Consider the following 26,763-nt stretch of genomic DNA (forward strand, 5'->3'; position numbering starts at 1 on the left):
GTCCACCACATTTTATGACAAGGCTCAGCTATCTCTGTGACCACGGAGGACACCCTTTCGCCAAGATCCCTGGCTCATTACGTTAATGAGTAGCGCGCTGGGCTCCTCCCTGCCCCGCTCCTTTAGCCCGCGAAGTCGGTCTCTCCCGGTACTTTCTCTACCGGTGTTCGCCACCGACGCCCGCGCCGCTCGGGACGGGAACATCTGAAGGGCCTTGCTGTCAAGTGCCACCCGCGGGGAAAGGGAAACCTGCCGCCGCGGCCCCCCGCTCCCCCCCTCCCCGGCGACGGGGCGGGAGGGCCCCTGCTCTGCACCAGCTGCGCCCCGGCGGGGGCTCCGCTGGCCGCGGGAAGCGGCCGCGCCGGGAGCGGGGCGGGCTGGCCGGCAGGGAGCGGAGGGGGGAAGCCCCGCCTCCGCGCCGCCCCCTGCCGCAGGCCCCGCCTCCCCCGCCCGCCGCACACATGTGCCCGCACCCAGCAGCGGGGCGCGCCGACGGGGCGGGCGGGCGGCCGCCGCCTCCCCGGCACCGCAGCGCAGCGCACCGGCAGCCGCGCCGGGCATCCCTCGGGCGCGGAGAGCCGGTGGCCGGGCGGACGCCGTTGCGCGCCATGGCCGTCGCTTACCTGCTGGGCAACGGCTCCGCGCCGCTCCTCGCCGGCGCCCTGGAGGTGCCCTTCGCCGCCAACGCCTCCGCCGCCGCCTGCCGCCCCGCCGCGCCGCCCTGCGCGGCCGCGCCGCCGGGAGCCTGGGGTAACGCCTCGGCGGCGGCGGCGGGCTGGAACCGCTCCGAGCCCTGCGGCGGCGCCAACGGCAGCGCGGGGGGCGGCGGCCCCTGCGCCCCCGCGGGCGGCGGCCCCTCCGTTGTCACGGCCATCGCCATCATGGCCCTCTACTCCGTGGTCTGCGTCGTGGGGCTCTTCGGCAACTTCTTGGTCATGTATGTGATCGTCAGGTGAGTGCTGCCCCGCCCTGCCCCGCCCCGCAGCCGCCGGCCGCTGCCGTCGGGGCGGACGTCCCGCCGCGGGGAACCGGGCTGCGGGCCGGCGTCCCGGCGGGGGATGCTGCGGTCCCTCTCCGGCAGGCGGCGGGCGAAGGGCCGCGCAGGGGTGTGCGGGGGGACTCCCGCCCCCGCGGGGAAAGGAAGGAGGCTTTTGAGAAAGCGCCGGAGCGGGCGAGCGGGGCAGAGAAACTTGCGGTGGGGCCGTGAGGAGCGGCCGGGCTGGGCGGTCCGTCAGAAGCCGCTGCGGGTCCGGGGACGCTCCGCGCTGCAGCACCTCTGCGAGCTGCTCAGGCCAACGAGCCCTGACTCCCGCACCTGCCCGCTGAGGAGGGAGGATTTAAAGGCACTTGAGCCACTGCCCGTGAGCGGGTGCGGGGTCGCACACGGACACCCGGCACACAGCCACGCGTCTGTCCCCCCCGCCTCTCCCAAACGCACGAGCGAAATGTAAACGGCACCGCGGCTAAACGCTTCTCTCTGCCCGGGTCTCCAGATCTTCAGCCTCAAGTCTTGATAGATATGTTTACAGTCGTATACATCTATAAACGTATGTATACATACATGCGTATACACGTGTATAATAAATACGCCAGGGCCGCGGCGGCTATCCGTAATCCCGGCTTCCCGGCTGTGCTGCAGCATTTCGCAACTTTCTCGCCCGCAAGCCCACCCGGGCTTTTACAGGTCACTCACGAGTGTGTCTTTCACGCCGGAGAAACCCCGTGCCCCTAAATCGGCGGAAAACGGGCGAGAGCGAGATTGCGGGGCGGACGGCTTCCGTGGGGGAACACCGCCACCTCCCGGGAGCGGGGCGGTGGGACGCGGCAGGACCGGGCTGACCCACCTCCTCTTCCTTCCCGGGTGCTCGTCGTTTCCAAATCAAACCAAGCAGCTGCGCAGCTCGGCGGGCGCTGCTGCGGGGGCGGGGGGCGCGCTCCCTCCCTGCCGGGGCAGCCTCAGCGCCTCCAGTTTCCCCAGGTCTAGAAAGCGTCCTTTTTCCCTCCGAACGCTAGGTTTCCCATGGGAGTCGGGGTAGCAGCCGTCGGGCATGGGTGCCCCGGCCGCTGGGAGCTGGCAGGCAGGAGCAGAGGCCGGCCCCCAGCATCGTTCGCAGGCCAGCGGCACCGGGGTGGCTTCATGGTGGGTGCAGCGCTGGCCATGAAAAGCCGTGGGGTGAGGAGAGCGGTCAAGGTAGGGTGCTGTGGCACGGCGGAGGACGATTCCTTCGGCATGCGTTGGGGATGTCACTGCAAAGCCTGTGCAGCTCGTAGACCTAATGCGAACGCAAGTCATCGCACCAATGGTTCGAACGACAGTAGTTCAGAAACCTAGTGGTTTTAACTGTACTTTAGAGGCTGCATTTTAAATGCACAGAGCTTGGGCGATTCTCTTCTGCCCTGTGGTTTTGGTCAGTCCGAGACTGAAGATATCTGTGTCAAGATACAGCTGCAGAAAGGCTTCTGAGCAGGGGCACGACTGCCATCGGCTGAGCAACATTGAATGCATTCCTCTGGAAGAAAAAGCAGATGCACAATGTAACAGAGCCAGGATAGCTGTCAGCAGAGAAATAGGCCACAGGTTGTCCCTGGAATTATATATTTATACCGAGCATAACCCATACTGGGTTATATTTCTTACATTAATGAATTGAATTACACTTGCACTACAAAGCCAAATTGAATGAGGCGCTTGCATTTAGATTTCTATCTCAACAGAGCATCTTTCCCTGAGATTACAGCTTAAAAACAAAAGCCAGAAGCAAAAGGAGAAAGCAAAAATATATTTTCGTTTTGCAGAGGGAAAAAAAAAAAAATGGCTTCTCCAAAACCATTCAGGAATTCTATGGCAAAGGCAGGATCAAACCCAGGTCTCCTGTGCAAGAACAGGTTTTGGTATGACAGAGTTCCTTCCCAATTAATATCATGCAGCTGTTTACCAATTCAGGATGAAAAAGAGTTTATGTGTTAATGGTTGAATAGGCTCTGTGGTTTAAGCAACATAAAAGTGCATTTCCTTTCTGTGCTTCTCCATAGGTTTAGTATATCTGGACAGCAATAGGGAACTCTTTGATTTACTTCCTCTTGCAAGCTATACTAACATGGCAGTATTCCCAATCATATAATATGCATCTATGAAATGGTGAGCATATGTGCTCACATACATGAATCCTTGGATCCAGCTACAGATAGGAGGCAAACCTTTCACTGGATTGAATTTGGCATCATATAAAGCCCCCCTTCTTTATCTACCTTTCACACCACACCTGCTCAGGAAGAACAAAATATTGAAGTTCATATTTCTAGTAGTCTCAATTCTTATCAAAATTAATAAGATTTTAAAGTTATATTGGTACCCAGTTTGCCTTGAAAATACTAAGAGTTGGGAGGTAGGTGCTTAGATATTTGAAACTCTGTCCCAACTCACCTTCCAGAGTCCAGCCCCAGTGAAAGCAACAGCAACTTCATATTCAGTGTGCTGCATGCTAATATCTCATGCTGAGCTTCTTTAGAAATGGGGTTTTTTTTAATAATTATTATATTATTCTTATAAACATCATTATTCTTAACAACTTTTCAGCCTGGAGCAGATCCATGGGTTTGGAGCCAGAGCCATGCAAGTGCTTGCCTGATGTGGAGCTGTCACTATCAGTCCACAATGTCACCCTGTTATTCCAGCTGGGGCAAACAGGGGTCAGAAAGTGGACATGTCCAACAAGGAGTTAAAAGTGTAATGTCATTATCGATATGAAAATCAGGCTCTTCGTGCAAAGAGCACGAACCTTTGTGCAGGTCCATGGATTTCCAATTTATACACATGTTACTTTATAATTAATGCATTCTTATCCACCCTCTTCATTTTCCCAAATGGTTCCTGTTCAGCTGAGTACTTTCATCCCTGAATTAATATTTACATGTTACATCCGTGGTGTGTGAGGCTGAACCCTATGTTACTAACACTGAGCTGTTTCCCTTGTCAAGTACAAAAAAATGCCTTCTGAGTGACAGCAGTAATAGTCAGGTTTTACTGCCAGCCATGAATTTCCTATAATCTGAAAAATCTGTGGATCATTTTTATTATCTATTTTCCTCATATGCTTTGTATAAGTGTAAATTACTAATATGAACACAGACTTGTTATGGCTATGTCAACAGCAAATGCTACTTCTAGCTGCTGCAGAGTACAACAAGACAGTGTACAATTAGTACCATGTGGTATTGAATTAATTTACCCAGTAATCTTTAGGCTTTTCTAGCTTTCTTGTCAAGTCAGTGGGATATTAGTCACGCGTTAGAGTGGGAAGAAGAATATGCCCTGCGATTAAGGCAATATGCTAGAAAGCCGTAATAGATCATGGACGAAAATCTTTAGTGTTGCTGGTCTGGAAGAGAGGTGTAGCTCTTGGAGGCCCCAGTCCTCCACGATGCCAAGTGCCCTGAGAGGACTGTAATTCCACCAACAGCCGCTAAAGTCACTCAGGTTAGGAGTGATTCCTTAATTGCTTTGCTATTAATTTTGTCACATATCATAAACAAAGGGGCCTCACGTTCTCCATGATCCTTTGCAGGAGGAAGGAAAAGTCTTGTTTCATTAGAGTAAACGATTAAATGATTACTCTGCTTAAAAAAAAAAAAAAAAAAAAAAGAAAGAAATTAAAACAGGGAAAGAAGTCGTCTCTGAAATGAAGAGATTTCTTTCTACATTTCTCAAAACAGTCTCTTAATAGTGTTTTGAAAAAAAGAGCTATGACTAAAACATCTAATCTGGAAAGACTACGCAGTAGTGAAAGCTCTGGTTACTTCAGCTTGGCTCGCTCACACTTCAGGAAAACTGTTTTACAAAGTAGAACGGAATTTGGGGTGAAATTTCAATTGTAGAAAGAATTGATATCACCAGAGGAATAAATACTCTCACATACGTGCACAGAAAGGGAAAAGTGAGGGGTTTGGAAAGAGGTCATAGCATATGAAGCAGAGAGAGTCTGTTTAGAGAAATAAATTGAAAATCATCACAAGCTTGAAAGTGGCTGAAGTGAAGCAGGTTTTTCTAAAAAAACTTCTTTGCAAGGGGATGTGGAGTTTTGGGTGCAGTGTGAAAGAAGGCCTACCGCATCTCTTTTAGCAGCATAGATCAGGGAACTTAGAAACCAAGACATGCATAAAATTCATTCTTTTCTTTCCTGTCCACAGCCGCATGAACTTCTCTGCATTTGGATGGTATTGCATGTGCAAATGGGTGTCCTGCCTGTTCCACTGTCTGCAAAGAAAAGGCTCCACCCCATTGCTAAGAGCTTTTAACTAAAGCCACAGCAGCCTTAACCAGTCATGTCAACTATGAATTGATAGTGCTCACCAGCACAAGTCAGAGACGATCCAGGGACAGAACTGAGGGAGTCAGGTCGGGCAGGAACAGCACAGAAGCTGAATTAAATGAGCAGCATGGTGAGGGGGTGACCCTCGGCATCTTGCCTTACAGAAAGGGAGGTGTCCCTGTTTGCACGCTGTTTGTGATGAGTTTGCCGACCTCTGCTAGTGGGTAAATGTTTGACTAGCGAGCGGCTCCCCTCCTTCCCCCAAGATCAAAGGAAGCAGACAAAACAGCATGTATACCTCTGTATTCTCTTCTTTTTTTTAAATTATATTGATACAGACATGGTCAAAATTTGGCCAAAAATACATGAGCCTGCAACCTGGGTATAACCCCCGTCTCCCTGAGGGAGCAGAGGTGACTGTGGGATGAGTGAGGGCTCTGCAGCCCCACGCTCGTCTCCAGACCCTGTGCCACCCCGTGCCTGGCCCCGGTCCCAGCAAGTTCTTGGCTGCGGGACAGCACGCCTGTCCCAAGAGGGCAGACCCCCTTGCTCTGCTAGCGGCTACCACTGGGCACTTCTGGGCTGAAAACATCCCCTCTCACTCAATTTCTCTTGAAAAAGCAGTTTTGATTCCACTGTATTTTCCCGGAGTATCATTTTGGTAATGGCTCCCATGAAAAACGGTGTTAAAAACTTCCTGATTATTTTTTTTAATTTCCTTATAAAAATAAGTCAAATTGTACCAACTTTTCATGGCTTCAGTAAAGAAAATATTGTAAGCACATATTGTTTATATGATGTAATTATTAGCAAGCTAATGACTAGTGAGCTAATCAGCTAACATAATCCTGAAGTACTGCTTTATTTCATGTTAACTTAGAGTATTTTTTCAAACATCAAGGCATAGCTTTTGCTGAACACCGTTGATAAGCTTTTATAATTTTTCTAGATCAAAAGGTGACACATTTACAAAAATCTGAAACATAACATGATGTAAGCCCAAATGTGTCAGAATCATAGTCTAGCTTACTAACCTCTTTTCCAGCCATAACCAGCAGCTTAGTCAAAGAGCGGAAGAAATAGGGGCATCACTGTGCAAGAATCCTTCTAACAGTCTGTTAGACTGCAAAGAGACTTTCTGAGCTGCAGTTTGCATTTATTCAGTAGGGTTTTGTGGACATTTCTAACATGCAGCAGTCCCCAAAAATCAGAATAAAAAATAAGGTTGGAATAAAAGGTCACAAATATTACCACTTCTAAACTAAGCTGCTTTGAAACAAATATTATCTAAAGTATAATTTCAGAATTCTGAAACATTTTTGAAGATTCTAAAGTGCTTATTTTTAAGGTTAGGTGTTCTAAGATGGATGTTGTAGAGATCCTGATTAACGGACGTTTAAAAAAAATTATTTATTTTCATTATGATTCCAAGTGAAAACAAGTTTTCAGCCCGTGATGATTCTCTTCAAAATACAAATTCACTCATTATAACTATATTTTTTAAAAACCTGAAAGCAACTATTTTCTGAATTGCTGTGGTTAGGCTGATCTCAAACAAAGTTCTTTTTATAACCATCTGTGCCTTCTTTGGTTTACAGCATGAAGTTTGGGTTTATGGTATTATAAGTGGGGATGCTATCATTATCTTTCAAAGCCCCTGCTCCCTTTTGGAAGTTGGCTTTTGATGGTGTTCACTAGCAAGGAGTTCCACAGCTTAGCCCAGCTGTGTTAAGAAGCATTCTCATTCATCCATTTAATGTTAAACACTTTTAAATTTTATTTATATTTCCTTTTGAATTTACGTGATGAAAAAAGGTAGGGATGACAGACCATAGCTAATCGAGTAACTGTGAAAGACATGAAATAGCATATTTTTTCCACCTTCTTACTAAGAAGTGTTCAATTATCAGCTATAAGATCTTGTATCTTAGATCAGGAATAAAACTTCAAAACAAAAATGTTTGTGTAAAACGAGCATCTCCTTCTCATTGTGTTGTATGGAGCAATCCCAGCTGAGAGAAGTTTCTTTCATAAGAGGGAACAGAGAGCAGGTATCTTTTCGTGTTTTCCCCTTGCACAGTGCTAACCTCTAGCACTGGGATGTGCTGCCTCTGTAGAAAAATGACCCAAGAAGCCAGTTACCCAAATCCTTCTCATAAGGTGATGGTCTCAGTACCTCCCTCAGAGCCCCAGAGCCCGACACAATCTCATCCTTGTCACATGGAGACTAAATCCACAATTCCTGGTATTTTTGATCTGGCCTTCTCAAAACATAATCGTGCTCCTTCTTTCCGTCATGCCTGCTTTTCCCTTCCCCCCTGTCACAGGCAGGTCTTCCCCCGCATTTATTCTCCCTCCAGTCCCTTTGTCTCACCTCTGTCGCTCCTTTCCAGATCACGCTCGACAGCTTTGCTAGACAATCCCAATCTCTTGTATGTGAGAGACCATACCTTTTATAGTTAGCATTACTGTACATACTGTACAGTCTATAGCCTTGCCTCAAGCCCCGTGCTACCTCCCTGAAACCCTCTGACCAAAGCAGGATTACCACTGCTGTTCCCCATCACACCTTTGAGGATCTCACATCTACTAGTGGTAAAACTGCCTTCAAAGGCTTCCCTGCCAGCTTCCCCGCTGAGCAGGGGATGTTTCATGTACAGTCCTCACCTGAGGTGATCAGTCTACAAATCAGAAGGAGGGAACAAGCACCTGGAAACCAGAGACAATAGCTGTTAACTTGTGCCCCCAGGAAAAAAAGTTATCACAGATGTAGTCAGTAGTTTTACTCTCAATCGCAGATTGAGAAAGAGGGGAGAAAGTTGAGTTGAAGACAGCAACAGTTTTCCTTTCCATGTGTTCCTAGCAAAGCAAAAACTTCAGCAATAAGCACCCGCTGCTGAATAAAGGCAATATATTGGAGTTAGCCTTTTTAGCACCATTGATTTATTTGAAAGAGATGTGTTACACAATAACTGCAAAAGCAGCAACCTTTACCGGAGACCCATATATGCCTCGGCACCAAGCAAAGAGAGACTCAGCTAAAGGTGGTTTAACAAACAGGCCAGATTAAGTTCTGAAATAGGTGGCAAATAATTTTTCCCCCATTTAACTAGGCTGGAAGGGAAGGAAGTGTACCAGCAGATGACTGTTTGGGCATTGGAGCATACATATTACTGTCATTTGTTTTTTATCATAAAGTAGCTTTTTATGGTGTCTGGGAAAAGAAAAAAAACCAAGGGTAATAGGAGTTATAAGACATTGCAACATCTTCTGTGGTTTTGTGGCAAGTTGATATGAATATATCTATAAAACCCTGTTCTTGGCTGGTTCCCCTCCCCTTTTTGGAAAAAAGAAAGAATGCATCACATCAGCTTTATTTTGTATGGATTTCTGCCAGGATATTTTGCATATACATGTAATTTAAAAAAGGCATGAAAATAATAAGAGAGAAATAATAAAATAGTTACCTGTTATGACTACCGTGGAGTTTGTGTGTTCTGTCCGAAGTAATCTCCTTGCTCATTAATCCCCTGTCAGACATCAAGGGAAAGGACCAGCCTTCCTCCCCAGAACAGCTGGTTTTCCCAAAGAAGGAGGCTTGTTTTGTTTTCTCTGGGGAAGGACTAAACTCACTGAATCAAACTACATAGCAGAAAGAGGACCTCTACATGATGCCTTTCAGTAGCAAAAAAGCACGAAGAGCCATAAAGGAAGCAAGTTAATATTAGCCCAAAGCCCAACACAGTACTGTAATTAACTGAAAACAGGATGAGTCAGATGCCCTCCCAACATTCTTGGTGCCACATCATTCCCAAAAAGACCAGCACCGGAGTCTGAAGAAAGTTGACTCTGCCTAAAAGGCTTTCGTTTAGGTCTCCCTCTCCCAAAGCTGAGGTCTGAGAGAAGTTGCTAATTGGTTCCGAGTACAGGAGAAACAGCCCTGAGCCGGTGCTCTTCCACGAGAAGTGGTGTGTTCTGCTTACTTCTGCCTCGGTTCTGTAAGCAAGCACTGGTGGGTCTGCACATACCTTGATGCTGCCCCAATGCAAGGAAAGGACAAGCTGGGAAGGCAAAGATGCTAGCAAGATAACCCAAGGGAAGTAAACTTTGGTGAAATTTTTGGCTTGATTTCATTTGTGCTATGGAGGAGAATAAAGTGAAAAAGGAACATGGCAGTGGGAAAACAAAGTATTAGGGAGAAAACAGGTAGCAGCTGAAGCAAATACAGTCAGCAGTTTTCTGCCCCATGGTCAAATCCACATTCGGCACATACATTCAACCTCCTTCAGAGAATTGACATCCCCTTGCCAGTGTGTGAGGAAGGGAGGGGAAGGCTGCTCCAGCATAACGTATGGGAAGGCCTTGCTGTGTTCCCGACCTAGTATGTCAAATACCGAGGCCTTGTGATTTTAGATCTAGTACATTCCCTTACTATGTCATGCCTTGACACCTGAATCGATGCTTGATATTTGTATGTTTTTTCATCTCTCTAATTAAACCGCCATCACCAGTCACAGCAGTGACTGGGTAGCAGCGTGTTGGGAGTCAGTCTGCAAGGCTTTAACAGGGGAAACAACCACTGCCTCTGTCTTTCTTAAAGGCAGTGAAATCTTCCTCCCTTCCCCGGTTCAGCTTTTACCCCCAAACCCAGGATCAGTGCAGGAAGTAAGTGAATGTGCTGCAAATTGCACGGTTGCACTGTAACTAAGCGTGGACATTTTCTGCTATAACGTTGTACCTGCTGGAGGGCTTTTTTTTCCATTTGTTGTTTGTTTGTTTGTTTTCCCTGAGGGCTTATTATTTGATCTCTTGTATATGATCTCTTCAGAAGAACATAAATCTAAAGGATGAGTAGATTGTTATACACAGTATGGCACCTCCAGTCTGGGTGGCCTGACCGCCTAATAACATGTCAGGGTTGTACACAAGTTTATGGTGCTTGTACCCAGAGCTTGAATTTAATGGCTTAAGGCATAAGCATTCTGAAGTATCCATGAACAGAAAAATCAAAGACTAAATCTTCAAGCTGATTAAATCATATGCTCCCAGACAGGTAGGTTAGGCTCATCCAGAATATATATGACTTCAAAACTTTAATAGGTAACGGTCTGCCACAGCACACATCACAACTGTGGCTGAGATACAGTACGAGTCTTTCACTCTATAGAGACCCACTACCATGCAAAGAAAGAAAAAGGACAATAAGATAGGATGGCCATCATTTAAGTCCATCATTTGAGACCCTTTAGCTCAAAGGTACTTTCCAGAATATGGCCTAGCTGAGAGACTTAATTTCAGTGTCAACCATACTAATTGGACTAGCAGAGAGAAGACATTTCTGAGGTTTTGGGTTTTTTTCCAGACCATTCTGAATATGACATGACTTTGTCAAAGCTTTAAGAGCTTAATGAAAATTGAAAGTACCAGATATCTCAGGAAAGCACACACACAAAAAAAAAAAAAAAAAAATCCCTCTTTCCTACTGTTTTTGAGTTGTGTATACAAGATGCACCAGAACAGCCATGGAAATAAATGTTCATTTAAATTGGTTCAACTAGGCATACTTCACATGTTTTAATCTTCCCACCCAAGGAGACCGCAACTAATCTAACCTATGCACATAATGATTCTTCATTTGTTTAACAAGTCATTTATGCAAGAAGAACATGAATTTGAAACACGAACCTAATCTCCAGCGTCAACAAGAGTTATGTCAGGTTGTCTGTATGCAAGACCTAATTTCTGGCTGTTGTTTCTTTCAGCAGCCAAACTATTTTCATGAATGACTGCTTTCTGCAATGAATCTCCTGTAATTAAGCCAATTTTTCATATATTTTGCATTGAACTTAAACACAGATCAGTTGAAGCAGTCTTTGTCTCCAAATTAACATTCTGTGGGCAAAAACTTGCATGCCTTTGTGTTGCCAAAAGTAGTTATTACCAATCTATCATCGACCAGCCCATTTCCTGAGTGCAAAAAGACTGTTTCTGCTTTTCTCCTCACTTGTTATTCAGATAGGAATAGTTTTCAAATTAATTTGTCATGATATGTATTACTATATTCATTGGGCTAAACATGGACCCCCTCTCCAGCTTCTTTGCACCAGCCTCGTGGTACAAGGATGCTATAAAACTGATCTGGTACAGAAAGGCTGAAGGGTCTGGAGGAGGGTATAGTTCAACAATCCACATGGATGTAAATAGCTTGTCCAAGAAGCGGTAGGGACAAGACTCAGGTGGCAGTATACCAACTGTGTCTGTTAGGCTTAGATAAAGCGTGATGCAAACTAAAAATTCTGTTATTTTTTAAGAAAAGATATGGTCTTCATGTTATTTTTCTTTACTTTTGAGCCATGGAGGATTAAAGGAAAAGACTCTTCAAAAATTTTTGGAGGTGTTAAAGTGGAGACTAAACCATTGGAGTGGGCAGGCCAGAAACAGAGCTGTGGCACACGTCTTGCAGAAAGAGAGACACAAGCGTGCTCACATCTCTCTTGGTGCACGACTGTGAGGTGGAAGGGAAGGTGCTCGTCGTTCCTGCCCAATATGCTGTTACTCTTTGTGCAATGCAGCTGGGGGTCTCTCTGGTTAGTTTGGTGAACCTTTTGTTTGATTTGCAAACTACAAGTGGCCCATGGGCTGCCAGTTGAAGAGGTCATTTCAAGACTTCCTATTTATCGTTGAATGCTAGGAACTTAGTGACTGAGTAGAATTCTCATGCTTTTCTCTATTGTTTTTTCTTATTCAAAGAAAACCCCAGTTGGGTGGACCTCTACAGCTCAGATCTTCAAACTTCAAGTATATTTTAAAGCTTTGCTAGGTCAAAGATAAAGGCAAGGCTGAGTTTTCCCTATGGAATTAGACAGATATAAAGTATATTCTTCCTGTTGTACATCTGATCTACCATCTACTACTACCAACAAAAAAAATGCTTCATAAACATAGATGTTTTATGATACAAAACCTGCACTGAGGAGATAGAAAGGGCATACTAGTGGATGTCAGTATTATAATGAGCATAATGAATTTGAATATGTATCAAGACCAGTATGGAGCTAAATATTCACCAAAAAATTGAATCATCATGTTTCTTTATTAGTCTTTCGTTGCAGAGTTATAAAAATAGAAGTTATGTTGCCCAAAGCCAACTTCTGTCTTCACTTGCAACCTTGCTCATTGTCATGCAAAATTTAATATACTTAGTGCTTTAGATGCTGAAATTTCAATGTAATCTAAATAACAGCATTCAGATTTTCATGGGTTTGCATTTAAGCCTCTTTCTTTACACATCTGGTCATTTTTAGATTCTCTAGTGACCTTGAATGAAACTGTGAAAACAGTATCTGTTAAAAGATTACATTTATAAACACAATACCTTTGGTATTATAAGTCATACAGCTATCCTGTGACTTTAATTACATATAAAATCCAGTCCCTCTGAAGTACAGGAATCTCATCACATACACATCTATGACTGTACGATGGAAATGTTCGTGCTGCTTGTTCAAATATGTAGACTGATGCCTTGGCAAAAGCTATAATAACAGTTAAGATCAAGGCTTTGAAGAGCTCAATTTTGAGGGACTGTTATTTTTCATGCTGTTAAAATTACTTTTAATCAGTTGCTTCAGTATTTATTTTTTCATACCAAAAAATAATCCTGGGGACACTGATAATCTACTTATTTGGAAAAATACATGTTTAACAAAATGTACCTTTCAGAAATAAGCCCTTTAAAAAATCTTGAAATACTCACTACAGAGAAACACCCAAATCCCATAGAATTCACTGAAAAGAATATTGTGAATTTCAATAGGCTTTTGGTGATTAGGCAATTGTGGAGGTAAGTACTTTCCATCACCACAAAAGCTCTGCTTCCTTTCTTTGTAAGAACAGCATGATTAGAAATATAAAGATTACAGAGTACATGAAGCAAAATCCTTCAATAGCCAATAGAGCCCATTAAACAGAGTAAGTCCAAGAACTTTTAAGCTTAAACTGACAATGAAAGCAAGATAGCAAAACTGAAAAACGTGTAGCATTTAAGTGGAATAAGGTCCATGCCAGTCTCAGTGAAGAAACTTTGTTCCATTTATTCAGAGCTTTTCCCTGTCCATCCTCTGGCATGCTAACCTCACATATTGGTTGAGGTATTTATTTTTTTACTGTATCAAGCATTCCCTTTAAATGCTAAGAATGGCTTTAATTACTAATAAAAAACCCCATTATCATTATCATCTGATGATGTGCTCTCCAGACAGAACTGTGCCAGAACCATGTGTGATGGCAGCAGCACTGAGCAGCATACCTAAGCGTGCTTTCTTGTCCAGCCATAAAGGTAGGGCAATCACCTGAGGTCTGAGAAGGGATCAGCAGCCTGGGTGAGGGCGCAGGATCCTCATCGCCTTTCCTTGTCTGTGCAGAATTGAGAGCCACTGCTTCTCCGCTGCTGTTGCTGCCTGAGTGGATCAGACTGGAGCAATCTGGATATGTCTGCTCACAATGCAATCAATCTTCCAGGTTAGCTCACTGGAAACAACCTTAGCTAGTCCTGGATCTGTTGTCAGACCTATGGAGAAGACATTCATTTTTGATAAAGAACAGGGGACATGGCAAAAAGAGGGCTTAGTACAACGTTTTCATTCCGGGTAATAGTGAAGTCAATAAAAAATGTCACTATTTTCATTCTCCTCTGGAAGATTCTCCAGCAAATTGCCCAGAAAATATTTTCTCCTCCCTCCAAACTGTTTTTAGAGCTGCAGCTTGTTGCGTACCTCTCCCACACTGCAGTCCTGTACATTTTTTCTAAATAATTCCCAGCAGAGAGAGGCATGGATGCTTGCAGCATCCACCTCTTCCTAAGTTAGTGTTACAATCTTGTTGGATAAAGGGAATGTTCCTGTAAGAAAAGTTTTTAGGGTACTTTCAGAATATAGGTTTTATTTAAAACTTGGAAGTATCATACTCAGAACATACTTTCTTAAGACAGCAGTCAAGAAAGAGCTTGGATCTACTTGAAAATCTTTTTTAAAAAAACACCCTAAATTGAAATTAGGGTTGTTAGTGACTCCTCATGCACAGTGCTAGAAAATGAGAGGACAAAGCCAGTACAAACTTCTTCAGATGTTCATCATAAAAGCTATCTAGATGCATTCAGCAAGAAATCTGCATTTCTCCAGACCCTACCAAAAATGTTCCAAATGTGTGTTCCCTACACAGCCCTGTCATTGGGGGTTTTTTTGCAGCTGACTCATGTTCTGAAGAGATCAAAGTCTGAGAGAAAAGAAACATGAAATACTGTATTTTACACTTTGTCTTCCCCAGCAGGTTGCCTGGAAGATCTTTTCAAATGGGCTATTCCTCTTGCAAATCACTCTGTAAATTGTAAAATGTTTGATCAAACACTGTACTTGTCACTTTGCAGAACAGAATGAAGTTCTATCAAAAGAGCAAGCCATCTGAGGCCTCAAAAGCCAGGCAGTCACAGTGCCCTGCAACCTTGGCAGCAATCAGGACAGCAGAGCAGCATGGCCAGGACCGTTACTTAGAGTGAAACATTTATTGTACCACTGCAAAAATATAGCATCCTCATAAAAAGTGGATCTCAAGTGCTACTCAGCTGACACAAGAGACTTGAAATAGTGAAGGGCTCCTTAAAAATCTGATGAGACTAAGGAGGAATTTGGACTCTACCTTTAGCAATGCAAATACAAATTAAAACATAAAAAGCTCCTCCTGCTTAGCTGTGACTGAAGTGTGACGTAGTCAAAATTCAGGAAGTGGGTTTGGGGTTGTTAGCAGCACAGACTTCGGAAGAAGGGGGTGCAATAGAGGTTGAACACCCTCCTGCCAAAATAGGCACTGTGGAGCAGAGCAAGCGTTCCTACCTCAAGCAACAGGGCTGCAGCATCCACCCGGCGTGGTGGTTCTACTGATACATTCAATGCATACGGTTAATAGCATCTGTCGTCTTGGTTGATTGAAAGAACATCTGTCCAACTTATATTGGACACGGAGAATAGTAAAGCAATGTAGTAACCATCACTACAAATGATTTTAGAATTCTGTAATTATAAACAAACAAGAAAGTCTAAAAGCCTGAATTTTTAGACACAGTGGATTTGATAATTATACTGATCTTTTAGGTATTTATTCCCTAAGGAATTACGTCATTACTACTCCACAACCTACAAATGAGTTCTTTATTTCTACAGACCATGGTTGCGATACTCAACATGACATCAGCAGATACAGAAGATCTATCCATGTAGTAGTGTCCGATATGTACAAATACAATTTTTTTCAGCTTCTCAATTTTTTAGCATCTGTAATATTGTTTCTTCTATGTGTATCATTTCTCTCTGCACAAGTTAAATTAATCTTTTCTTTCTTACACCCTTTAGCTAATGCCTCACTCAACTGCAAACATTATTGTAGATAAACCATAGCAAAGTCATTTGGTTAAAAGCAGAAGAAATGATCTTTGACAGTATCTAGCACATTATTTCACAGAAGTTTCTTATAGATGGTGCACTGGATTCAATTTTTTTTAACATTGTTCAGTTGTGGTCATTCACATGCTTTGCTGATTTTTTTTTCTAGGTACACGAAAATGAAGACTGCTACCAATATCTATATTTTCAATCTTGCATTGGCAGATGCCCTAGCAACAAGTACTCTGCCATTCCAGAGTGTGAATTACTTGATGGGAACATGGCCATTTGGTACCATCCTTTGTAAGATTGTTATATCCATAGACTACTACAATATGTTCACCAGTATCTTTACACTCTGCACCATGAGTGTGGATCGCTACGTAGCTGTTTGCCACCCAGTTAAGGCCCTTGATTTCCGTACCCCCAGAAATGCCAAAATTGTCAATGTCTGCAACTGGATTCTTTCTTCTGCCATTGGCCTGCCAGTTATGTTCATGGCAACTACTAAATATAGGCATGGTGAGTCTGGCTTTCATTCCCAAATTATTTCAATGTTTAAACTCCTTTCTGCATTGTTTCACTTTATTGTAGAGGCATTGAATTAACTTCTGACTTCCAACCTGTATAAAGCAGGTGTCGGTGCAAATGGACCCCATCAACAATTTTGCATCTGGCTGTAGTTGATGGGACACAGTGCTGCGCATGATCTGTCTTTTCCAACAGGCAGCTCCAGCTCCTTCTGCGGGTCTATGCAAGTCTCGCTGCCCCACACAGTTACTGTAGTGTTTGGAAAAGCATCTGTGCCTGCCTGCCTCCTGCTGTGGGGCAGTTATGCACTGTCCTACAGCACAGAAGCCTGTGCTTTAGCCAGGATATTCCCACTGAAGTTGGCAGTCATAGATATGTTGCACCTAGTCTGGCAGGACGTGATACAGAGCAGAGAGCATGTTCTGGATCACTGGTGCTCAAAGGCCTTCCATGAAGTGACAACACCTCAACATAAATCCAAACCCGCCATTGTGCACAGTTACCAAGTGTCATATCATTTTCTCCATTGCCCTGAAATACCCAAACTCTCAGTGGATATGGTGGTTAAACCATCTTTCTTTTCACCAGGTTTTATACTGAAAGTGAAACTGAGTCAAAGTTTAAGCATTTATGACAATTTAACTCTTTTTCTTGTCCAATATACATGCAATTCCAAGCAATAAAATAAAATGCAAAAGAGAACACGTTACCTCAGAGTTTTTGTAACTGACACTTCATACGTGTTTTGCAGCACTGTGTCCTGTCAATGTTTGTGCCAATGACAGGTAACAGAATGCTTCGTTTTACCTGTTTACGTAGTAAATCTTCATATATTTGCCTACAATATTTAACAAAAAAGGTTCAAAGAAAAGCAAATTAAAAACTGATGTGCTTGTTCTCCTCTGCTGGTTTCCTTTTTCTCCAGGCTCTATTGACTGCACACTTACGTTCTCCCACCCTGCGTGGTACTGGGAGAACCTCCTGAAAATCTGTGTGTTCATCTTTGCCTTCATCATGCCAGTCCTGATTATTACCGTGTGCTACGGGCTGATGATTCTACGCCTGAAGAGCGTTCGCATGTTATCTGGCTCCAAAGAGAAGGACAGGAACCTGCGGAGAATCACGAGGATGGTTCTTGTAGTGGTGGCAGTGTTTATTGTCTGCTGGACTCCCATCCACATTTACGTCATCATTAAAGCCCTGGTCAACATCCCAGAAACTACTTTCCAGACTGTCTCCTGGCACTTCTGTATTGCTCTAGGGTATACAAATAGCTGCCTTAATCCAGTCCTTTATGCATTTCTAGATGAGAATTTCAAAAGGTGTTTCAGAGAGTTCTGCATCCCCACTTCCTCAACCATTGAGCAGCAAAACTCCACCCGAGTCCGACAAAACACTCGTGACCATGCTTCCACTGCCAACACTGTGGACAGGACTAACCATCAGGTATGACTAGCAGTGGAGATGTCATCTCTGGATCCAGGCTTCCCGCTTGGAGATGACATGTATTCTGAAGTTACAGTTTATACTGATTTGTAGCTATTTGAAGGTCTGAACACCTTCAGGGTTATACCTGAAACTGGTGTATGCATACACAGAGAGCCCAGTCCTGCATAGTGCTAGCTGTTCTCTCCTCTAGTTGATGCTCAGAAGCTGAGGGCTTTCAAAGTTACCTTGCACAACCGGGTCCAGTGTGCATGCATATACAAAGCACACAAAACAGTGTCATTTGCAGGATATTTACAACAGGTGTCAGCTTTAGAACTGGTTGGAGATTAATCACAGATTTCTCTATTCATACTCCTTGTCTGCTGACAGAGACAGGAGTGGGACAGAATATAGATCTCTCTTCTTCTCCCATTGCAACAGTGAATAAAAAAGAGAAGAAACTGTATTTATACACTTTTGATTGATGTACAAAGAAGGCCTACCTGGCCTTGTTTGTCCTGGAAGACATGCAAGAAGTAGACAAAGGCTTGTCTACATGCAGTTCTTGTATCAGATAATTATCTGTGTTGGCTAAGGTGGGTTTATATATATATATATATACACACACACACACACATCTTAAGGAGTATTGTGCCATTTTGTCATTTAAAGTATACTGGGAATATACCTTTTCCCTGTAGAAAAAGCCTTTGAGAAGTAGGGATTTTAGGGCACAGAAGGTACCAAGAGAAATTATTTTTTTTTTATTCAGGCTATTTTTGCTTATCTTTTGCAAAGAAGCTCTTTTGTTACAGGTTCAACATCCATATTCTGTGGTTAGTCCTGAGAATTTCCAATCCCCATCCCTCAGTGAACATCAAGCAAAACATGAAAGCAAACCTTAACGTGCATGAAAGTAACTCAAGTGCATAACAAGCACTAGAAAAAGTTTGAGTCATCTCTGTAATTCATTAAAAGGAAGAACAAAAGGCACAAGCCTAGTTCATTCCTTGCCAATATCACCTTTCAGCAATATACTTAGGTTGCTCCTGCACCAGTTTCTCACTGCTACCACTTCAGCCACAAGCTACCTGCCTCCTCAAGGTGCAGAAATCAGTGCTTTTTTGCAAAAGCAGTTGCATACCTGCCACTCAGCTGCTCCAGAAAGCCCAAATCAGAACATTACCATCTCCAAACAGACAAAAAAGTAATTGTGCCAGAAAAGAGGAGGGAGCAGGCTAAAGGGAGAAGGGCTCAAAGGAGAAGCTTTGTTAAGCATCTGATTCATACATGCCAAACTGTGGCCTGTGGAATCAGTTAGCACCTGCTCGTCTTACACACATTTCGGTGGTGGAGCAGAACTGCCAAACTTGGCATAGGCACATACATAGATGTATGCATGTATATACGTGTAGTATTTACTAGGTGTAGCAAAAATTTATTAGACAGATTCAGCTCTTAATGATGCATTTGTAACCCTCAGTGGAGTCAATTTTGTGCATGTGTCTGACAACAGGATTGTATCTATATCTAGTACAATTCCAGCTTTTTACCGTGCAGTGTGTATGCACACATTTTCTATATTTAGTTATGTAACATTATATTATTTTTAGGAGAGCTGTTGCCTTCTAAACTTCTACCCTTAGCAAAGATTAATATGGTACTGCCCAAAGACTGAGTGAAGTAAAGTCTATTTCCCTGGGCACTGAGCAAACACAGAATAGAAGATGATCTTTCAACCTACACCAAGAAGGGAGAGAGCCAGCTGAGGCAGGGATAGACCAAGCAAGTGAAATGAGCTTTATAGTGGCAATAACGAGGAAGCTAGTCTCATAGTTGGGTTCTTTGTTGGTTGGGGTTTTTTTCTATTCAGGGAATAGTGATGAAATTAGTTAAGAAGAGATAAAGCACATGTAAAGAGAAGTGAAGGGGAAGATGCTGAAGGGCAAGGGAGGTGAGAGGAAGAGTGCAGAGGAGAAAGGGGAACATCGGGAATGCAATCCGAGTGAAGCAGTAAGGAAGGAAACTGAAGCAAAGAGCCAATATGCATGGAACAAAGAAGGCATATGCAGAGCTGTAAGGGGTTGTTTGACTACCCAGCTTTGACTGCTTTGGTAGCTCTTCCTAGACACTAGCCATCAGTTTTCCCCAGGGCCGGGGAGAAAACGACAACACTTGGAAGCTTATGTCCTCGTAGATGAGTGGATAAGGTCTCTTTGCGTGGTCTGGTAATTGAAAGAATTTGAAGTGGCCATAAATGGACCCAATTTTACTTCCCTCACCACCATCACTGCGGTCCTTGCTTTGGCAGCTGCTGCTGCTGCCAGTGGTTTATTTCTGCCAGATGTGCTCTCTGGATGCTGACCTGAGCCTTCTCACTGCTGTGCTCCCTGGTGTATAGCACACCAGCTGTCAGGTGCAGTCTTTCTCACTCTCCACAATGTCTATAGAATACGTTCACACCAAGCCATGTTCAAACCTGAATATTAAACTTCATTTACTTTTTCTCTCCAGCAAACATTTCTTTAAGAGACAACATTTTTGTTGTCTGCTACTATCAGAATGACAGACAAGGTTGTAGGACTAATCTACACTAAAAAGATTCTATGGGACAGTACTTAAAAGCGTAACATCTAATTTTTTTTTATGATTACTGTTTTTTAAATGGAAAAAGCCCTAGGGTGAATGCAGCTTTTGCTCTCAGGAAAGAAAAAAGAAAGAAAAAAAAAAAAAGAAAAAAATAAACAAACCCCTGTTTGCTCAAACAGTGAGCTTTTATAAATTCTATTGACAGGGCATTCTTTTCACAGGTAAGTGCTTTCTGTACAAGAAAGTCTAACTAGGATATCTGTATTGATATGAGTATACTGACGAGCTCTTTCTTGTATAGACAAGGCCTTGGAGAGCATTTGGTATGAATTCTAATTGCAAGGCTGCGTAGTACTCGGCACACTTCACGTCATTTTCAAAGAAACATATGTTCAACAAGTTGCTTTTTTTGCCAAGTGAGAATTCTTTACTCCTGCTAAAGTTAATGAGAACTGCAAGCACTCAATCACTCAACAGCTTAAGGCCTCACACTTGTAAACACTTAAAAATAAGTATTTACTGGTAGAAGGAACAACTGTGTTTTCTCTCAGTGCAGAAGCAGTAACAGGAAACATCATAAGTACTCATATTATTCTGAGTTAAGATACTGGCCTTTGGCCTACTCTGTGGCTCTTTGGCATTACCAAAAAGGTCTAGATTAAAAGTTTGATTATTGTTTTATCAGCATTTATAAAAAGTGGAAGAGCAGAACAAGTTCAAAACTCCTCCAGAAATGCAGCTTCTTTCAAATGCACAGAGTAACATCTGATCCATAACACTGATGGTGTGAGCATTTATAGAAATTGTACATGCTCAGTGGAGGAGCATAGTTCTGAGGGAGAAAAGACAGTGGTTAATCAGGCATGCAAAATTGGAAGAGTTGTAAGACTGAGATGTTTCACGTCTGGGGGGGATGTATCCTGTGTTACACTCAGCTAACTCCTGCAGTAAAATGCATAGGTTACATTTCTTCCAAAGTGAGTTTAAAGGCTTGGCTCACTTTAATTTTCATGAAGGCATATGCAATCTTGTAAATGCATTTGCATGAAGAGTTGAAATGAGAGTAGGAGTGATGGAATCCTGGAAAAATTGCTTGCAGAGCAAAACTGCTTACCTTGAACTTTACTCTTTATGACCCGACATTGGTAGGGAATGATAATAAAGGACCAAATGCTAGCTTTTACAAATGGCTGAGTTTTTTTAATGTCATCAACATCAACCTGATTCATAACAAAGACCTTGACAAGTATTTTGAAATAGCTTTTACTTCAGGTGCACAGAGACTCTGCATTAATTTATCACTGAGATTAAAAAAAGTTTGAATATTTTTCAAAATTTAAAATTCATTGATAAATCTTTTTTCCTGAAAACTGTGTTCCAAATACTTTTTTTAAATATCTATCTGTTAATAACAAAAAATCATAAATATTTAGGAAAATGGATTATTAATAATTATAGAAAACTAAAAAATTTAATTTGTTTCAGTGAGTTAGTTTCTTTGTGACCCATTTAAGTTTTTATAGCAGCCTCACCTGAATGTATCCAAGCAACTAAGCAAATTATGTATAGGCATATTTTCAGGACTATTTAGTCATCTTATGTAACTAATTTTTGTGGTTTTAGCTTCTGATGCTTTCTCCTTAACCACTGAAAGTGTCTAAATGCCATAATGGAAGCTGCAAATCCTCCTCATATGCTGAAAATGAGACCTCAGATATGCTCAGTATCAAAGACCAGAAGGTCTGGTATTTGTGCTCAGCCCTGAAAGCTTTGCCCTTATTGCTTGGATTGGCAGCCACGTGTAGAAATAAAAAGGATATTGGCTTAAAGAAAAATTATTTTTAAGTTGAAACAAGGAAAAATTGAAAGCTAGTTTCACTTTGATTAAATAAATGAAAAAAGTACTTTCTTACATCTTAATTTTCCCAGTGCTATATGACAGATTGCAAACAAGTATGGAGAATGTTGGTGCATCCTATGCAGAAACATGACAAAAGCTGGGCAGATTCTGTAACTCCAAACCCTGGCAGATTCACATCTACCTGTATTAATAGGGAATGGCCTTTCTGTGTATTTTTAGAAAGTTGATATATCTCCCTTGTAAATAATACTGTATTTCAATAATAATTATAAAGTATTGGTTTCTTATAAAGCCCATTTCTGGCAAGATAATGACATCTATGAAAAGCGTGTCTGAATTCAATAGATCCTTAAAAGTGAGTTTTCTTTTGTAGCTGATTTGCACTGACTTGGGCCCTTTGTGAATCTTCTAGGTAGCAGAGAAAACAGAATGTGTTTGTCAGACTATTTCATTAATGGAAATAAGAATAAACTATGCTATGAGGACTAGAACTAATTAGATGGCTTCTATGGTTGCCTGCATTTGTGGCATTCCTTAACCTGTGAATTAGAATAAACGAGGAACAAAACATTTCAATTTTTTCCTTAATAAATTAGAAAAAGTTCATTGGTAAAAAAATACAAAAGAAATGCTTCTATTTTATCTGATGCATAAAGATAAGCCAATATGGACTTCAAAATTCATTTCTGGATCTAGACTTCCCCAAAAGACAGGGACATTCACATTTAGGATCACGTCAGTTTCTGGCCAAAAGGAGCCGAGGAGAAATATTCCCAATACAGAATAAAGAAAATCCCTAAATATAGCCTGTTAAATTGAACAAGCATTTGAGTTATGTTATGACTTGGAGAAATTTATCTCCAAATCAGAAGTCCTAACAGCCTCCACTCTGCCAAACGCGCTTGGAAAGTGATCCAGTTAGAAAATGCACTTTCCTTCTCCCTGCCCCCAAATCCTTATCCATGTCCCATTACTTTTACAGGAGCATGTTCCCTCTCTTGTCTCAGTCAGGCTTTATCCATGACTCTGCTTTCCTGATGATAAACCCTTTATCTGCAGTGTCTCTCACCCTGTTTTCAACAGGTTCTAGTGCTGCAGGACAGCATTTGCTGGGCAGTAAAAAGGGTTGCAGACCTTCAGGACGTGCTGTGCAGTAAGCAGATCTTCTTGATGAAAACATCTGTGGTGCTTTTGTACCTGTATGCAAATAGAACTTAACTTGGGTACTGTGAACACACAGGGCTGAGAGGCTGTTGGGTTTGTTTGCTGATATAAGTCCATCTCACACAGAATTTAAACTAGACTTTAACTGCAAATCCAAAAGTTAGCCAATGTACCAACGTGAGCACAGAATCTATCATCTAAATACTAACTCCCCTGCAATTGCTACAAAAAGAATACAAGGAGGGAGCAAAATCCTTCCATACTCATGAAATTCATAGAGAGTTCCCCTCTAGAAAAAGAACAACTGGCTTGGTATGAAATATATTCTAATTCAAATTTCAGATCTGCTAATGTTTCTTTGTCTTTGAAGGTCAGAAATGAAACTTTTCTGTGAACATTTTCTCTGCTTTTGTTGCTTCACGGCAAAGACATAGTCTTGCCTTACTCTCTGGGCTACGTGTTTAGCTTTATACAGCAGGACAGTAGCTACAAATGAGAAGTAAATTTGTCTTTTTAAAACCCCACACATGCAAACACACACACAAACTTGTGAGTGGGAAGAAATCAAGTAATTGTTCATTGTATTTGCAATTTCTTTCCTTTCAGTTGGAACTTCAAGAAGCTGAAACTACTCCACTGCCGTGACAGGGTCTCCTGCCGCATAGCTCTCAAAGCAATTGCACACCAGTGCCACAGTGTCTCTGGGCAGTATGCTATGGGAATGTGTAGGATACCCTTTCCCTCAAAAAAATACTACAGAGGAAAGTGCCTGCTTTTCCAGTCTGTCAAAAATTGCTTCTGCAGCACTTCTACATTGCGCATAACAGAAGCATGAAACTTAACAGCAAGCAGAGCCAAGAGATACAGGGGCTTGCCAGGCACCAGTGTTCAAAACAGTCATGTTTACCAGGAATACATATATTAGTCTAAAACAAAGCTACTGTACCTGTAGTGTGATCTGACATGCTCTTGACAGGTTGGAAACAAAAGTTCAAGGGCTAGACAACTATAGTTTGAAAAACGAAGGTGAGCTTTTAATGATTGGAAACAATGGGAAATGAAGTTGTAATACTGTTGGGTACTCAATTTACTCTTAAAATTTATTTGTAGAGGTGTTTTCTGTGCAGGTTATTTATGTGCTGAAGTCTCACAAGATCATCTAGAACAACACATTTGCAGTTCAAGAGGTCTTCTCTTAGAAGGATTGCATGTTCCACAATTTCAAAGGGAAAATATTTCTTTGAGTGCTCACTTAAAAACCAAAACTCCAAGCTTCACCTTCTGCTTCTGTTTCTCACATAAAAAATACTTTAAAATCAAAACAATGAGCTATGACTTCTTCTAAAAGATATGAGTAAATGAAAGTAATCCATGTTGTTATTGATTGTCAAATGATCCCCAAAGCAGCATAGACTCTATTAACATAAATTCCTATGTGAACAAAAATCTGGCTATAAGTCTGTCAGAGCTAGCACAGACTGATGATGACTTCTCTTTCAAGTAGTTTCTCAAATTTCAGCTGCCCTGTCAGCAACATTTTGAATTTGTAAGTCATCGAGCAGTCCCTACATGAAGTGCTTGGAGCAGTTAACGCATTAGACCTTTTTTTTTTAAAAAAAAAAAGTTATGTTTTGCTAGACATCTATTTTTCTCAACCAAACCCATAATATGTTTGCTTTTCTAACTAACATAATATAGTCCTCATCTCCATTTTGTATTAGCTGCTAAAACACATTAAGATTTATGAAAGAAACATTGTACTGAAGTAAATACCACGTTAGCTGTTTTCTAGTATGAAGAATAGAAATATCCATGTAGATAATTTGTGGTGCAATGGTATTTTCTAGCCATTGTTTGTTACTTGCTTTGTAAATAAATCATCAGTAGTTAACCAGGGGAAAATGTACTTTCATGAATTTAAGTGTATTCTAAGATACAACTCTATGGAACAGGGTTTTTTTTTTCTTTCTATTTCTGTAGCCAAAATGTATTTCTTATTTTCATTGTTAAATCTATGTAACTATTTGCTTTTAATGTGAAATTGTTTGTTTCTGCCATGGACTGCATAATAAAGATTGAAGGCCAAATCCTTGCAAGTTGTAAATTAAAGTAATATTTGAGTTTCATCACTGTGTTGCAGCTAAATATGTAGCCCTATATAGCAGCAGAGTATGAAACTAGATATAGCAGAAGTGCCTTAATTTTTTTTCCCTTTTCTGTTGAAAATTCCACTGTGCTGTCATAGGGATTTAATATTTAATTTTGTATTAGTTTAGCAGGACCTCCTCATAGCCATCATTAAAGTTTAAACCAGAGTTGTCACCATTCTGAGAGGCTTTACATCTAATTTTTAAACAGCATAAGACAGACTCTCAGAAGAATTTGACATTGTTTTGCACTACACAGCAGTATTATTTAGATAACAAGAAGAACATAGAATACACCAGAAACGCAAATGGATTTACATCATACAACGTCATTTCTATCTGACGGGTTCCAAGTAGTCTGCCATGCTCACATACAACCACCTCACAAAATTGAAACACATTGAATGACTATTTGACAAGTCCTAACTGACAGATCAGAAATATGTTTAATTAAACTTAAAATCAGTTTCATGACCAGTCAAAAGTTCATCAGCTCTCACAGAATTTACATAATGAATTGAAACCATTATTTCACCTGTATTTAGAGTGGAATTAAGCTCACAGACAAAACACTATGATTTGCCAACAGACAGCCTAATGTTTTTTAAGATATTTTCAGTTTCTACAGTCCGACAATTAACTGAGGAACCTAACTGTAAATATTTTTAGCAGTAGTATTGTTGTTGTAGCCTTGATGGTCTAAGGATATAAAGAAGCAAAATTTATCAGCAAAGCATTAGCAAAAATAAGTAAAAAGTCTTGTTTTCTTCCAGAAGGCTTGAATGTTCATTGGTAGTGCTTTGCAGTAAAGTAGCATACTATTACACAACTTCTGTATCTGCATTGTAAACCTTTAATAAAAATGTTTGTGTTTCTTGTGTATTTGCAACATACTATATTCAAATATACATTGATTAACATGTTATGCCATATATTAATAGCTTAGCTTTAAAAAATGCCATGCAATCAACCAATAGCAACACAACTGCCTTGAAGGTTCTCAGATTAATTACCTGACTGCTTTAAAGAATATGTTGTATTTCTTATTTAAAAAAGGGGAAATCCCAATAGTTCATTATTTTAAAAAATTTTTAAAAAGCACATGGGCAGAGTTCGGTTTTGATCCAAACCGCCCACGTCCCTCCTGTGCTGAGAACTCACTGTAAGGGCTCGGCTCCAGGAGCCAGCCAGCATGGGAGCCTGTCTCCGGCAATGGAAAGGCAGAGTGAGCAGAGGGAATCCTTCCCTTTCCAGCTTCTGGCAGACAGAGGTTTCCCAGGCTTCTGCCTTTTAAATTAAAC

At 41.9% G+C, this 26,763-nt stretch overlaps 1 protein-coding gene across 1 annotated transcript; it reads left to right on the forward strand.

Moving 5' to 3' along the window:
- The first annotated feature begins 479 nt into the window (after positions 1-479).
- OPRM1 (opioid receptor mu 1) lies at positions 480-26,342 on the forward strand. Its single transcript, XM_030023283.2, has 4 exons — positions 480-952; positions 15,912-16,264; positions 17,199-17,719; positions 23,922-26,342. Exons 1-4 carry the CDS (start codon positions 609-611, stop codon positions 23,958-23,960), a joined length of 1,257 nt encoding a protein of 418 aa, XP_029879143.1. The 5' UTR covers positions 480-608; the 3' UTR covers positions 23,961-26,342.
- Positions 26,343-26,763: the final 421 nt, after the last annotated feature.

This window comes from Aquila chrysaetos, chromosome 8 (assembly GCF_900496995.4).
Source record: "Aquila chrysaetos chrysaetos chromosome 8, bAquChr1.4, whole genome shotgun sequence".
NCBI lineage: Eukaryota > Metazoa > Chordata > Aves > Accipitriformes > Accipitridae > Aquila > Aquila chrysaetos.

Bases quoted from the DNA above. Each gene is read 5' to 3' on its own strand.
- OPRM1 (XM_030023283.2), top strand. From the start codon at position 609: ATGGCCGTCGCTTACCTGCTGGGCAACGGCTCCGCGCCGCTCCTCGCC. The intron at 16,265-17,198 runs GTGAGTCTGGCT...CTTTTTCTCCAG, and splicing joins AACTACTAAATATAGGCATG to GCTCTATTGACTGCACACTT. The intron at 17,720-23,921 runs GTATGACTAGCA...CTTTCCTTTCAG, and splicing joins TGGACAGGACTAACCATCAG to TTGGAACTTCAAGAAGCTGA.